Source organism: Rhopalosiphum maidis, chromosome 3, assembly GCF_003676215.2.
Source record: "Rhopalosiphum maidis isolate BTI-1 chromosome 3, ASM367621v3, whole genome shotgun sequence".
In the NCBI taxonomy this organism is placed as follows: Eukaryota; Metazoa; Arthropoda; class Insecta; order Hemiptera; family Aphididae; genus Rhopalosiphum; species Rhopalosiphum maidis.
This window is the reverse complement of record NC_040879.1, coordinates 66,327,291-66,340,955: the sequence shown is the minus strand read 5'-3', so window position 1 is coordinate 66,340,955 and position 13,665 is coordinate 66,327,291. Positions and strand designations below refer to the sequence as shown.

General features: G+C 26.9%; 1 protein-coding gene across 2 annotated transcripts; it reads right to left on the bottom strand.

Moving 5' to 3' along the window:
- Positions 1-619: 619 nt before the first annotated feature.
- LOC113556730 (histone-lysine N-methyltransferase NSD3-like) lies at positions 620-11,231 on the bottom strand. 2 transcript variants are annotated; one of them, XM_026961852.2, is made up of 7 exons: positions 11,009-11,231; positions 7,433-7,769; positions 4,885-5,009; positions 3,835-3,917; positions 2,580-2,727; positions 2,091-2,506; positions 620-830 (listed from the first exon to the last, which is right to left on the bottom strand). In XM_026961852.2, exons 2-7 carry the CDS (start codon positions 7,752-7,754, stop codon positions 704-706), a joined length of 1,221 nt encoding a protein of 406 aa, XP_026817653.1. In that variant the 5' UTR covers positions 7,755-7,769; positions 11,009-11,231; the 3' UTR covers positions 620-703. The 2 variants fall into 2 exon arrangements, with proteins under 2 accessions (XP_026817653.1, XP_026817654.1); XM_026961853.2 differs by lacking the exon at positions 11,009-11,231 and adding an exon at positions 9,856-10,342.
- Positions 11,232-13,665: the final 2,434 nt, after the last annotated feature.

Genomic DNA, 13,665 nt, shown 5'->3' with positions numbered 1-13,665 from the left:
ATCCAAATAACATTTTATTTCATATGTAATATCATTGATTGTAAATACTATAGTACTATATACTATAAAAAAAATGATAAAACCTAATATCAGTTTGTATGGCCATCCACTTAATGTGGACAGATGAGTTTGGTCCCGACGTGTTCACATTAAGCGGAATCTACGGTATATGTTTATGAAAAATTAAGAAAATATATTCAATATACATACAAAGAATAAAAACTAGAATACAAAATTAGATATACTCCTTTATTATAATCATTAAACTTATTTACAAAAATGTACATTATACAAGTACTAAAAATTAATTCTTTCTGTAAAAAATAACATTTACTTTAATATGGAGAATTGATTTATTTCTTAAATATGTAAAAGTAAAAAAAAAAAAGGTAAAAAACAACACTGACTTTATGTATTATATACTTTGTTTCCTTTTTAAATAATGTAGTAAATTTGAAATATGGTAATACATTTTTTTTTTGTTATTAGCACCTTTAATTATACATAATAAATAACTATTTATTAACTGCCTGCACAAACTTAATAGTATTATTTTTTGTATGTATAACAGATAGTCATTATCGTTTTAAAAATAAAAATGTTTTTCTTTAATTCTTTATTACCTTTATATACAGTTTCATTATATTACTATATTTTAATTACCAATCAAGATAACTCTTTAAATATATATATTATATTGTTATTAATCATCAGAATCGGAATCTTCCTTTTTCTTTTTCTTGGCGTTAGAATTTCTTTCAGCAAGTCTTATAGCTTTAATCAAAATTCTTTTTTCCTTAATTCTTTTTATTCCATCAGATTCTAAATTCCTAAAATATAAAATATTAAATAAATGATTATAATTTGTTTAAAAGATTTCTATGTTATGTTAATTAACTATAAAAAATTATTAACATTTAACATGTATAGTACAATGTACTAAAATTTAGCTTTTTATTACTAAAAAAAACGTAATTTCCTTGTATCGTTTACAGTATAAATAAAATATTAATAAATCTGATATTATATTACCTAATAAAAATACCATTATTATCAGAATTCAACCAAAAAAGAGATATTGATTCAGGGATTTGTTCTTTAGTTAAATAAAATGCTACATGTAGAAGTGTTATCTATGTATTAGCTACTTATATATAAAAAAATATATTCTATATATTAAACAAAACCTCCTAAGTAATGATAAATAATAAGGTAAGTTTAAATTATATTTCTACAGTAATAGATGACATTATTATTATTCATGTCAAAAGACGGAATAGAACCATTCTAAATAATTGACTACTTCAGCAGTGGAGAAGCCAAATTCTCCCTCCATGCTAGCCAATGTTTTTTGAAGACAACGTACTAACATTTACGACTAATATTTCTAATTGGAAATATTATTACACTTAATTTGAAGACCACCCAACAAAACAAGTTATTGGTAGATGCACAGTAATGGACATCAGTTGGCCGACTATCTTCTTTTTTGAGAAAGGGTATAGTTTTTAGTATTAAAAGATTATTGTTTTTTTAATTTAATAATCTGTTGACTATGATGGACGATGGTATACCCAATGCTTCCATTGAGGTTATTGGAGAACGGGTATTAATGTAATATTCTAAGTGTTGGTTTCTGGTTGCTTTCTACATGGAAGGGTGACAATTCTATATCTTCAAATAGCTACTTATCCAAAGAAAAACAAAATACTTGGTGCAAAACTACATTCACAAACTGTATGTAACATGGAAAAAAATTCAAATACCAAAAAGTTATTTTAAGTAGTATCACAATATCTACATGCTAGGGGTTTGAGCAGCACTTATAAATTTATGTTAAAAACAACATAAAATTAATAAAAGAATATTTATAATTTGTCAATATAACAATTAAAGCTACTTATATACTCTATTAGAAATAAGATCAGACCTTGGCGGCCAACAACTTATGTGTGGCTTTAATATACAGCAGGCGTATAGATAGTTGACTCAGCGGGGTTGACAAACGGGTATTGTTTGACCCAATGTCTAATCTCATTCTAAATATAATATAATATATCAAATATATTAAATTTAATTATTTTACTTACGCTACTGCTAATTTAATTGTTTGCAACACCTTTCGATTTGGATTAAAGGGTACCAAGGGTACAGCTTCATCATCAGTACTTTCATATTCAGATGAAGAATAAGAGAAGCCATACTTTTTAACTTGCAATGCTCTTTTAGCTTTTTTCTTCTTTAAAGCTTCCCTTAACTGTTTTTTTTCCAAATCAACATATTTTCTTTTAACGGCTTTTTTTGGTGGTTCTATAAGTTTTACCACAGGTTTTTTTGCTATATCTTTTAACTGAACATAACATTGAGACATAGAACTACTAGTACTAGGTTCACATTTTATCTCATGAGAACTACTTGTACTAGGCTCACAATTTTTTGCTCGATCAAGTTCAATAGCTTTTGCTCGAGCAAGATCAATAGCTCTTCTGCTTGCTAAAAATTCTTGCTAAGGACACAATACCTTATTATTACAAAAACAACAGTAATTATTAATGACAATAAGTAATTCTATAACTCACAACTGTAGGAATGTTAGAGGTATCCTCATCATCAGGTGTAGTGGAAGCAGTTTTTGGACCCAAACTCTTTCTTTTGGCAGGACCCAAACCACTTATTTTAGAACGAGCCAAACCATTTGTTTTGGCAAATCTGGACACTCTTTCTTCTCTAAAATGTAAATGTTAATTTTCAATTATTAAGATTCTCATGTACATGGTTTTGAGGATATTCTATACCATTGTTATACTAACATTTACAATTTTATTATTTATGTTTCATATTAAAAAAACCATATATTTTTGAAAAAGCAAAAAATGAACTACTAAAAATAATTAGGTCATGTATATTTTTAGCTAACATTTATGTTTTGTGATTTTATGCAATGGTTTTTTTTATAATCCAACTTGAAAAATAAAATAAATTTTTTTTTAATAATATGTATTTTATAGAAACAAATAAAATACTGATGAAATAACATTGAAAAATGTTGGTAAAAACATAAATTATTATACTAATATATTAATAATTGTTGTGTTTAGTAAATGACTTGAAATCTACAATCAAACATTTTTCATTATTTTATTTCTAGTAATTTATGTGTACACTATTTGAAAATTTGCAACTGCAAAGAAAAATTAAAAACAATTGTATGCCATATCAATTTTACTTTTGTGGTTTTTAATTGATATCATTTTTTTCATTTTCATTTTGTTAAACAACACAGTTTATTTTTTACAAAACTTATAAACATGGTATCATTATAACTATTCTATCTAAAGTACGCTTTTGTAAATTTTTGGGTTATGGAAATTTGATTACTTAACATTAATTGTTGTGATGTGATAATAAAATAAACAACTAGCACAGTATAAGTATTTTATTTACTAGTCATAAATATATTTTATTACTAACAAACTATTACACTGTGGCCAGTTGTATTTCTTTAACACAAATAGTAATAGTTAACCATACATTTTAAATAAAATGAAAAATAAACCTCATTTATTCACAATCTAATTAAAGTAACATATAATTTTAAAAATAAGGCATTAAGGCCTCCAGGATTGTAAATGCATAAGCAATATAATGTGAAACATAATTTTCTTAAATTTTAACAAATAGACATTGAAAATAAGAAAAAAATAAATATTCAATAGGTAGTTAACCATTTGCCTCAATGTCAGATGGGATTTATTTTTTGTTGAGTTAAGTATGTTCTATCACACTGGAAAGAGTTAAAAATGTAATTTTTAATTATCTAATCTTAAGTATTACCTATTTACTTTCAACCAATTGTCAGCTTCTTTCACTGCCGCATCCCATGTCGACATTTGCTTCTTACTGTTTTTTATTAATGCCTTAAAACAATAATAATAATAACAAAATAAATGCAATAGATAATTTGACAATGTCACCTAAACTACTAGTTGAAAGTGATAAATTTATAATATTTCTGTGACTACTCCTGAAATATGTAACTGATATTTATATTTTAAATAAAATAATAATTTATTAAAATATTAAGGTAATAGTTTTATACTTTTAACTATTAATTCTTATTACTTGAAATTGAAATAGTATTTTTTTTTTTTTATATATATTAAGAAAATTTGTAATTTGTAATTAATATTATTAATATATTATACAATAAATAAATGCTTATGTTGTATATTAACATACAAATAGCATAAAAAAACACAAGAAGCACATGATGGTTGAAGACATCTAGCGATGGAATTCTCCAGAAACAATAAAAAATTAAATATTCAACACACTACATAATTTATTATAATTTTTGTACAAATTATACTTTATGTAACACTATTATAAATTTGAATTAAATATACCTAATTGTATCAAATACATTATCTTTCCACAAAAATCACTTATTTTAATTAATAAAAATAATAAAATTTAAAATGTAATCAAAAACTATTCAACTATCCAACTATTTCTGAACAGTGATTTAATCTCGTGATGTCATAATATCTTACTTTACAGTAGCTGTAGATGTCGTCATCAGTGAGAGATTGACGTATTTTCAGTAATTTTAAATGTTAATCTACAGTTATGCAGCAATATACACAATATATAAACAAATTAACATAAGACATTTTGATTTCTACTATTCTTTCATATTATTTGTTGTTATTTTTTAGTGTAGTCAATTTTGTGTTTAATAGTTCTTAAAGAAATATAAAATAAATATAACAAACAACATAGGTTGAAAAAAATACATAGTATAAAGATATTAGCTAATTATTTTTTTTAACTTTGAATCTATTATGAGATAAATATTGTATCAGAATATATTATTAAACTTACTAGACTATTGGGATGTTTTGAAAGCAACTTATCTTTTCCATCAAATATTTCTACAGTTTTTGCCCAACTTCTTCTACCATGATCATTACAGAATCGCACGTGCAATGAAAATTTTCTTTTATTTTCTAAAAACAAAATTTTTTTTTAAATACCTTAAAACAGGACAAAAAAAATAATCAATTCAGAGGTTAATCAGAAAAAAAATGTATCTATTGCACACAATAGTCTATTTATAAATAATATAGACAATGTACTTAATGTACCAAACTCAAAATATGAAGCATATATATTAATTTTTGTAGTACTAATGCTGATTTTACGCCACCCAAATTAAACCTATTTAAAAAAAACATGCTTACACAGCCAGAATTACACCGGAGTATCATATAAATCCGATTTATGAAGTCTAGATTACAAATAAGCAAACTTATTTTGAATATTTGACATTTTTGAGCATATAAATGCATATATTGATTATTTCTAGGTTAAGTAGCATATATTTTATAAATTATATGTATAATATTAAAAATTGTCCATATTACTATCAATTATTTTCATTAATTGTGTTTATGAGTAAGATCTGCATGTTATTATTATTATTTAATTATATTATGAGCGAGCCAGTGGATTTTACCAATAAGTGTGAAGTCGTGAGATTACAACGCATTTAATATTGAATGTTATTTTTGTCGACATTCAATATTTAGTTGTTTGTTTGCTGCAGTTCGTATGTTCAACGCTGCATTTAAAATATTATTTCTAATTCACATTTGATATATAATAATAAAAATGCCAAAAAATTTTGTGAAGAGTTTGGGAAACATATATTTACTTCTGACGGAAAAATATTATTTTGCAAATCTGTGAAGTAACTGTAACTAAATAATTTTTAGTCGCACAACACTTGACAACTGCAAAGCATGAGCAAGTGTTTAATCAAAGAAAAAGAAGCGAACAGAGTACAAGTCAATTGTTATTAAATGCAAATACCAACAAGAAATCTGATTTTAACTCTGATCTTACTGAAGCTTTAGTTTTTGCTAATATTCCACTCTACTATCCTCGAGGAAAAATTATGTAGACAGTATTTATCAAAAAACTGTTAACTAAAATACAAGCTGAAGTCTTTAACCATACAATTTGGGTATCAATTGATGAGATCACAGATGTTGACGGGCGCTATGTAGCAATTTTATTGTTGGTGTACTTGATTTTGAAGTACCTGACAAAGTCATGCTTGCTAATTGTGAACATCTTGAAAAACTAACAGTACAACAATAGCTCAAATTCTTAATAGAATAATGAATTTAATTTGGCCCCAAGGAGTAGTACACAATCAAGTTTTATTACTAGTTAGCAACGTTGAACTATATATGGTAAAGGCTGGATCAGCGATCCAAATATTTTACGCAAAAATGTTTCATGTAACTTGCCTCGCTCACGCTTTACATCGAGTAGCTGAGCAGATCTGTAGCGATTATCCGTTGGTTGACAAACTTATTTTGTCTGTCAAAAGTCTTCCTTAAATGCCCAGCAAGAATACAATTATTTAAAAGTGAAGCACCAGAGTTAAGTTTGCCCCCAGAACCAATCGTAACGCGTTGAGGAACATGATTGACGGCGGCTATTTATTACTGTGATTAAAAAAATTATAAACAAATTTGATCCCAATGATGCTTTTTCTATAAGAACGGCTCAAGAAGTTTTTGGTGAACCAAGAGTTGAAGTCAATTTAGCTTTTATAAAATCAAATTTATCGTTCTTATCTTTAGCTCTAACATCTCTTGAAGAAAAGAAGAAACCTTTGTCCAATTCAGTTGCCACTATAAATATTGTTTCAGAAAAACTAGCAATTGCAGCATTAACTCCACAAAGTAAATCAATCAACACAAAATTTCAAAGTCTTGGATAAAAATTCTGGGTATTAAGTACTATCCAAAATTTCTAAAATACTAGTGGATGAAACAGATTCATTTGATGGATTTCCGGATGTTATAGAAGCTGATGACATTGTAAACTTTAAGTACACACCAATGAACTCTGGGAACATGGAACGGTCATTTTCAGTCTATAAAAACATATTGTCGGATCGTCAAATTTGAAAATATCAGCAAAATAATTGTTGTACAGCGTAATACTGATACTTAAAGTGCTAAACCAATGTAAAATATAACTTTAATAGTTAAGACACTAATTAATATTATTTTCATGATTAATAAATGTGTATTTTGCAATAAAATAGTTTTAAATACACATTTAAAAGAGGTATAAACATTTTTTAAATTAATATTAACCCTTTATTGCATATATTTGCTGGAAAAATATTAATATTTAATTTTTTTTTTTTTATGGCATATAATTGCATACTTTGACATTTTTAAATGTATATTTTAATGAAATTTTGGTCATAAACATCTGAACTCTAATAACATAAACAATAATAACCTACATAAAATTTTCCAATACCTAAGTTTAATTAAAATATTGTGTACATAAATATTTTTAAATTATTAAAATATTATTGAATACCAACATTATAATTACTTACCAAGTGATCCTTTAATATGAATATTAGTATCTGGATCAACGCAGACCATGCTAGGCCAAAATGGATATCTTCCAATTTTAGCCCAAACAATATCACCAATCTCAAAATCGTATTTGTTTTCATTAGTAGAAGTTTCATGTTTCGCATTTTCTATAGATTCTGTCTGTATAACAGAAGACTCTTTACTCAATGATTTAGACTTATCATCCAAGTTAGATGTATCGGTCAGTACATGATTAACAGGAGTTAGTGAGTTAGTTGAACATGATAATTGATCTTTGTCAACATATTTTGATTTATTCTCTTTAATAGAATTAGCCATTGTACTATACTTTATCTGCAATAAAATGTATAATATTAATTTAATTTTATAAAACATACATTTTAAACGTAAGATTTATTAATTTAAATTAGTTATCAAGAATTATTTGTATAGATAATTGACTGATTTAAACAATTCCAATTAAAATTATTATAATTAATTTTTATTTTATAGATAAATTATCTAAGTCATTCTATGTTATCTAAACAGAATGATAATTCCAATAAGACTGTTATAAAGAAGATATAAATCAAAGTTTGGGTGAATATAAATTAATGACAAAACTACAAATAGCTAATAACTGTACCTATATTCAAACAAAAAAAAAATTATATAATATAACAATTTTTTTTATTTTTTAATATATGAAAAATTATTTTCTCAAAACTATGTAGGTGGGTGTTTAACCTGAATGAAACATCATTGGTATTTATGACCAGAATTATTTTTGTTTTAATAGCCATTACTCATTAAATGGTTTATTTAAAATATTGCCAAATTTATAATTACAAATACCTTTCGTACACAAACATAATGTACAATATAGCTTTAGATAAATAAAATAAAATTATTTTTATCATAAATACTATTCCTCCTGGTTGTGCTGATTGTGCACAAAAAACTCAATCAAATTCAGATGAGTGAATAATATTAAATTAATATTTATTTGAATGAATATAAGTTTTAGTAAAAAAAGGTTCTAAACGCTTAAGAGGGCGTAGAACCCGCATAGCATATGTTGTCTCCGTCTTATACACGTGACAAAGCAAATTTTCGTTCACAAGTTTCAATATTGTGTTGTCAGTTTTGATATTAGAGTGAACTGACTTATAATAAAATTTAAAGGATAGATTATTATCCAGGGCCCCATGTCACCTTTTATGGATATTGTTATTTTTAAGTTAAAAATTTTAAATTTTTTTTTTTTTTTTATTTGATCATTTTAAAATGTACAGTTTCAAAGAGATCATAACTTACTAAAAATAATATCAATCTTCTACATGGGGCCCTGGATAATAATCTTACCTTTGAATTTTATAATAGGTAAGTTCACTCTAATATCAAAACTGACAACACAATTATTGAAACTGGTGAACAAAAATTTGTTGTCTCGTATGTGTAAGACGGAAACAACACATACAGGTATACTACGTCCTCTTAAAATAATAGTTAATTTATAGATTTATAGAGGATTGTTTGATATATACTACTAATATAATAATTTAACAAATTTAAACTTACATTTACATATTTTATTAACTTGTCTAAAGAAATTAAATTGCATACATTTTTATTATAATAAACTCATATTGAAATTTTAAAAATATGCATAATTTATTGTATTGTCGATTAGTCATTAATCATTAACAATATAAAACAGAAACTATGCATTATTTGTATTTTCAATATTTGTTATTGTTTAAAAAGTAATACAGAGAGTTTCACTGCTTAATGTGATCAATGGTTTTAAGAATCAACAGTTTTTTGAAATCAAAATTGAAAATACCAAACCGGATATTATGTTACTAATGTTAAATTAACCTTTTATTAGAATCACCAAATACCGAATAATTGAATCATATTTAAGAATATTCTTATTGTTTTAATGGTATTTCAAACTTTCATTAAAAAGAAACAAGAATTGTTTTGAAAAAGTTAAAAGGAGCTTACCTATTCAAAAATGTGTCGAAAATGATCCTTTTTAGTTGTTCCAAAAGTTATAGTTAAAATGTACACACATAATTATTTAATTTAAAATAATTAAAAATCATGTATATACTATATTAATTGAGTATGAATTTTAATTTCAGGTTAATATGAAAATGAAATTGGTAAATTCTCAAGTACAATCAAAAATAGGTAGTTTCTTTACTTAATTTAATTTTAAACATATATATAAATATAAACTCATCAATAAACAAAATATGTTTTATGGAACCAACCAGTTAATAAAATCAAAATGGTCTGAACCAATGTGATCACACATCAAGCGGAACTCACTGTAATAATACTTATGGAATAAACAATTTCACAGTGGATTCAATATAATACTACAAATAAAATAAAAAGCAGCCATTTTACAATGAATGGTTCACATTACCTATTAAGATTGACAGATAGTAGCATTCATTTCACAAGTACAAACTGGATATTACAGTAAATAAGTGTTGGTTATGTCAACCATTTAATTTCAATGTAGCACTTGAAAACTGATTTAGAACAAAGCTCTCAGTATTTTTTTTATAGCTCAAAAAGTAGTTATATAAAATAGTCCAAGTATATTAACCAAGACAAAATTGGGCTACAGAAATAATATTTAATCAAATATCTACATCCATAATCCGTATAACTCGACTATAGATTAGCACGTTGATATCGGTAAGAAAATATACATAGAAAAAAAATAGGCATGACATTTAACACATTAAATAAAAACTAAAGTTTATTAAATCACGATAATCCAAAAAAACTAAAAAGTGGTTTTTCCAAAATCAAATTACGGCGACGGCTGACGATACGACAATAAAAAAAAAATATATAATTTAATGAACGAGTCTTGTGTGTGTGTTTTTAAGAGCCATTCGACGACTCAAAATAATAATATTACCATCAGCTTGTGTTAACGTTTTAAACAACACACATAGTTGATAACGTCGTCCCGCGCAAATCACCCACCGCTACGCCGGAACGAACAATGATAAGACAACTACGATCAGCTAGATAGAGAATTCCGTCACTTACGACTATAGATAATAAAAGAATGTGTAGAAAATGCCTATACCAAATGCACCTAAGGCTCGGCGATCGTGATTCCGAAGTGAATGCTAACACTGTAACTTATACATGGTTCGGTTTCTTTGGTTTTGCGGACGACGGTGCGCAAACAGCGCTATCAAACTTGCGCATCATTATATTGTAGACTAACAACAACATAGACATTCCAGAAAATTAATAAAATAGAAGCGACAGCTGACCGCACAAACTGTAATATTCCAAAATTTGAACGGTATTGAAACGCTACGCAGTCGTCGCGGCTATATTTTATTGACGAAGCCTTTGAGCGTTAACCGCGTAAAAAGGATTCTCGTAAAAAAAAAAAAAACGAACAGTAGGAATTATGTGGACATGGTCGCGACACCCGGACCTAACCCAACAGTAATTAATAACTGACCTATTGTAATAAATCGAGCACGAGGAGTCAACGGCGCGAACGAACGCATGATAAATAATAAATTATTAATAATAATACGTACCTGAGGGCGAAGTCAACGATGATGTCAAACGTACGGCAAAAACGGCGATAACTACTGTTGGAATATCACGACGAGTAAAAAACCACTCGGGATCAACAGGATTTTAACGCCGCTGTACCGACCAGACACGCGAATGCCAATACGCCGCAGCAGACGACAGAGCGCGAAGGCAGACGCGGGAAGAATGAGAGCCGACGAGAACACGAGTCCGGCCAGGCGGGTGGCGGCGGCGACCATGTGAATGTGAATAATAAGCCGAGTCCAATGGGTCCCCGTGCCCGTTGCCATTTGCTGTTCGTCCCGCGACCCCGTCCGACCAGTCAAATCAGGTTTTCGCCGGTGGTGTGTACGTACATTGTGTGTGTGTGTGTTATCGGTGTAATCCGAAAGAGTCTCGCTAGAACACGTCGACGGGGGGGACTTGGACATCCGGCATTCGATTATTTCATACGTTACTAATAATAACATAAGATATACACGATATTATTTGCAGACCAAAGTGCACTTTGTAAACTATTGAATTCTGAATTCCGATTAAAATAATAATAACACCGTATTGTTTTGCCGCTCGTAAGCGATTCGGTTGAATTTCCATTGGAATAACCTACCGAAGCCGAAAGATAATAATATGATATTATGTTATGTTATTACATAGTGCGTACGTATTTTTAAATGAAAATAATATTACAGTGTCCGACGACTAAAAATATTATTGTCCGACTGTTGTAAAAAAAATAGGCGTACATGAAAGTATAATATGGAAAATACTAAAAGAATTTTATTTAAGCCAATGCAATGAAAAATAATTTGCTCCGAGCTCTCCAGCATAAATTTACTATAAACAATACCTACTAAAAGGAACGAAAAATGCACCTTGTATTGATCGATTAATATACTAGTTAATAGACTTAGTACATTTTGAAATTAAATTAATCCGTCAGCTCGTTTGGACTATTTTGGTTTAATATCGTAATTTATTATAATTTTAATAATAGAATAATACCATAGTATAGCGAGTTTATTTTTTCTAAAAATTACTTATATTTGTCAATCTGTCATATTTTATTTGTAGAATGAAAAAAATAAAAATCCATTTTTAAACAAACCTAGAAAAAAAGCATACAAACTAAATTTAGTTTTCAAAATTATAATTAAGCTGCCTAGTAGCAAATAACAATATGTCCATGTCCCATACGGTATTTTATATATATTTTATAATACCATACAATATATATATTGTTTTCAGCTCATTGATCTAAACACTAAATACATGAAAAATAGAATTTATCCAGTCCCCTTGTTATAATATAAATTATTTTTTTTTTGAAAAGTATTTAAAACTGTTAAGAGGACGTCTCAGCCGCGTGTGCTGTCTCTGTCTTACACACGTAATTTGTAGGCGAGTTATGAGTATGAAATTATTAAATAATTGAAAATTCACTTAAAAATTAAAATATCGTAAAAAGCCAACGAGAGAAAACAAATAATATTCTTACCTAAAAGTTTGATAATAGGTTAATTCACTCTAATATTAAAACTAAAATCACGCTATTGAAACTGGTGAACGAAATTTTACAATGTCGTACGTGTGTAAGCACATGCGGGTGAGCGTCCTCTTAACTTTACAAAAAAAAAAAATTTATATTCTAACATCAATTTATTTTATATAATTTTATTGAATAATTAATTGAAAAACTTAGTAACTTATTATTTATTAATTCAGTTAAAACAATTAATACAATTAATACTAAAGTAAATTAATTGGAAATCTTTATTCGGCGTCCATACCGACAAGTGATAACAATAATATCTAAATATAATCAAGCTACAACCTCATTACCTCAATAATAGACAATAGTACTAACTAATAAGTAATAGCACTAATAACTTTTCTACAAATAATAATATCATGGTGGTATCTATAATATATTAAATATTTATGGGTATATCGTATACGTATAACATAATTCTATAGAATTATATTTTATAATTTCAACATTATACATTCAATGGAAATTTGAAATCACAATTCTCAAAATTACATATTACTTTCTGGTACTGCCAAGGTAGTTAATTTTATATTATTGGTATTAGTAATAAAAATAATAATTATATTGTATATTCAATATAATTTAATATTTAATGTCAATGAGCAGTGGCGGATTTAGAGGGGGGGTGCTTGGAAACACCCTCCGTTATACATATTTTTATTAAAAATTACTAATAAATCGCCAATTTAAAAAAAGTAATATATGTTAAATTGCTTACAATTTTTATATTGCTTAATTATGTTTAAGTACCAAATTATTAATTTTTTTCCCCAAATTGTACATAATAAGTACTTTAGGACTATTATTATTAACAAAATAGCACCCACCATAAAAAAATCCTAGATCCGCCATTGTCAATGAGTGTCATATTATATGTAAAATGGTGCAAAGCGGGTCATGATCATATATTGTGGGCGAGTATTTATAAAATTCGAAACAACTAGTTTCTAATTTACAATTTTATAAAAACGAATTTAAATTTGTTTCATAAAAATTATTTTTCATCACTAGTTATTAAATATTGATAAATAATTTATAGCTCATCATGTGTGGTGTGTATTATATTTGTCTTAGAATAAAAACAAAATCAATTAATATCATGTAATT

Coding starts and splice junctions, on each gene's coding strand:
- LOC113556730 (XM_026961852.2), bottom strand. CDS start 7,754: ATGGCTAATTCTATTAAAGAGAATAAATCAAAATATGTTGACAAAGAT. Junction 3,918..4,884: donor CAAAACATCCCAATAGTCTA/GTAAGTTTAATA, acceptor TATTGTTTTAAG/GCATTAATAAAAAACAGTAA. Junction 2,507..2,579: donor CCTCTAACATTCCTACAGTT/GTGAGTTATAGA, acceptor TTGTGTCCTTAG/CAAGAATTTTTAGCAAGCAG.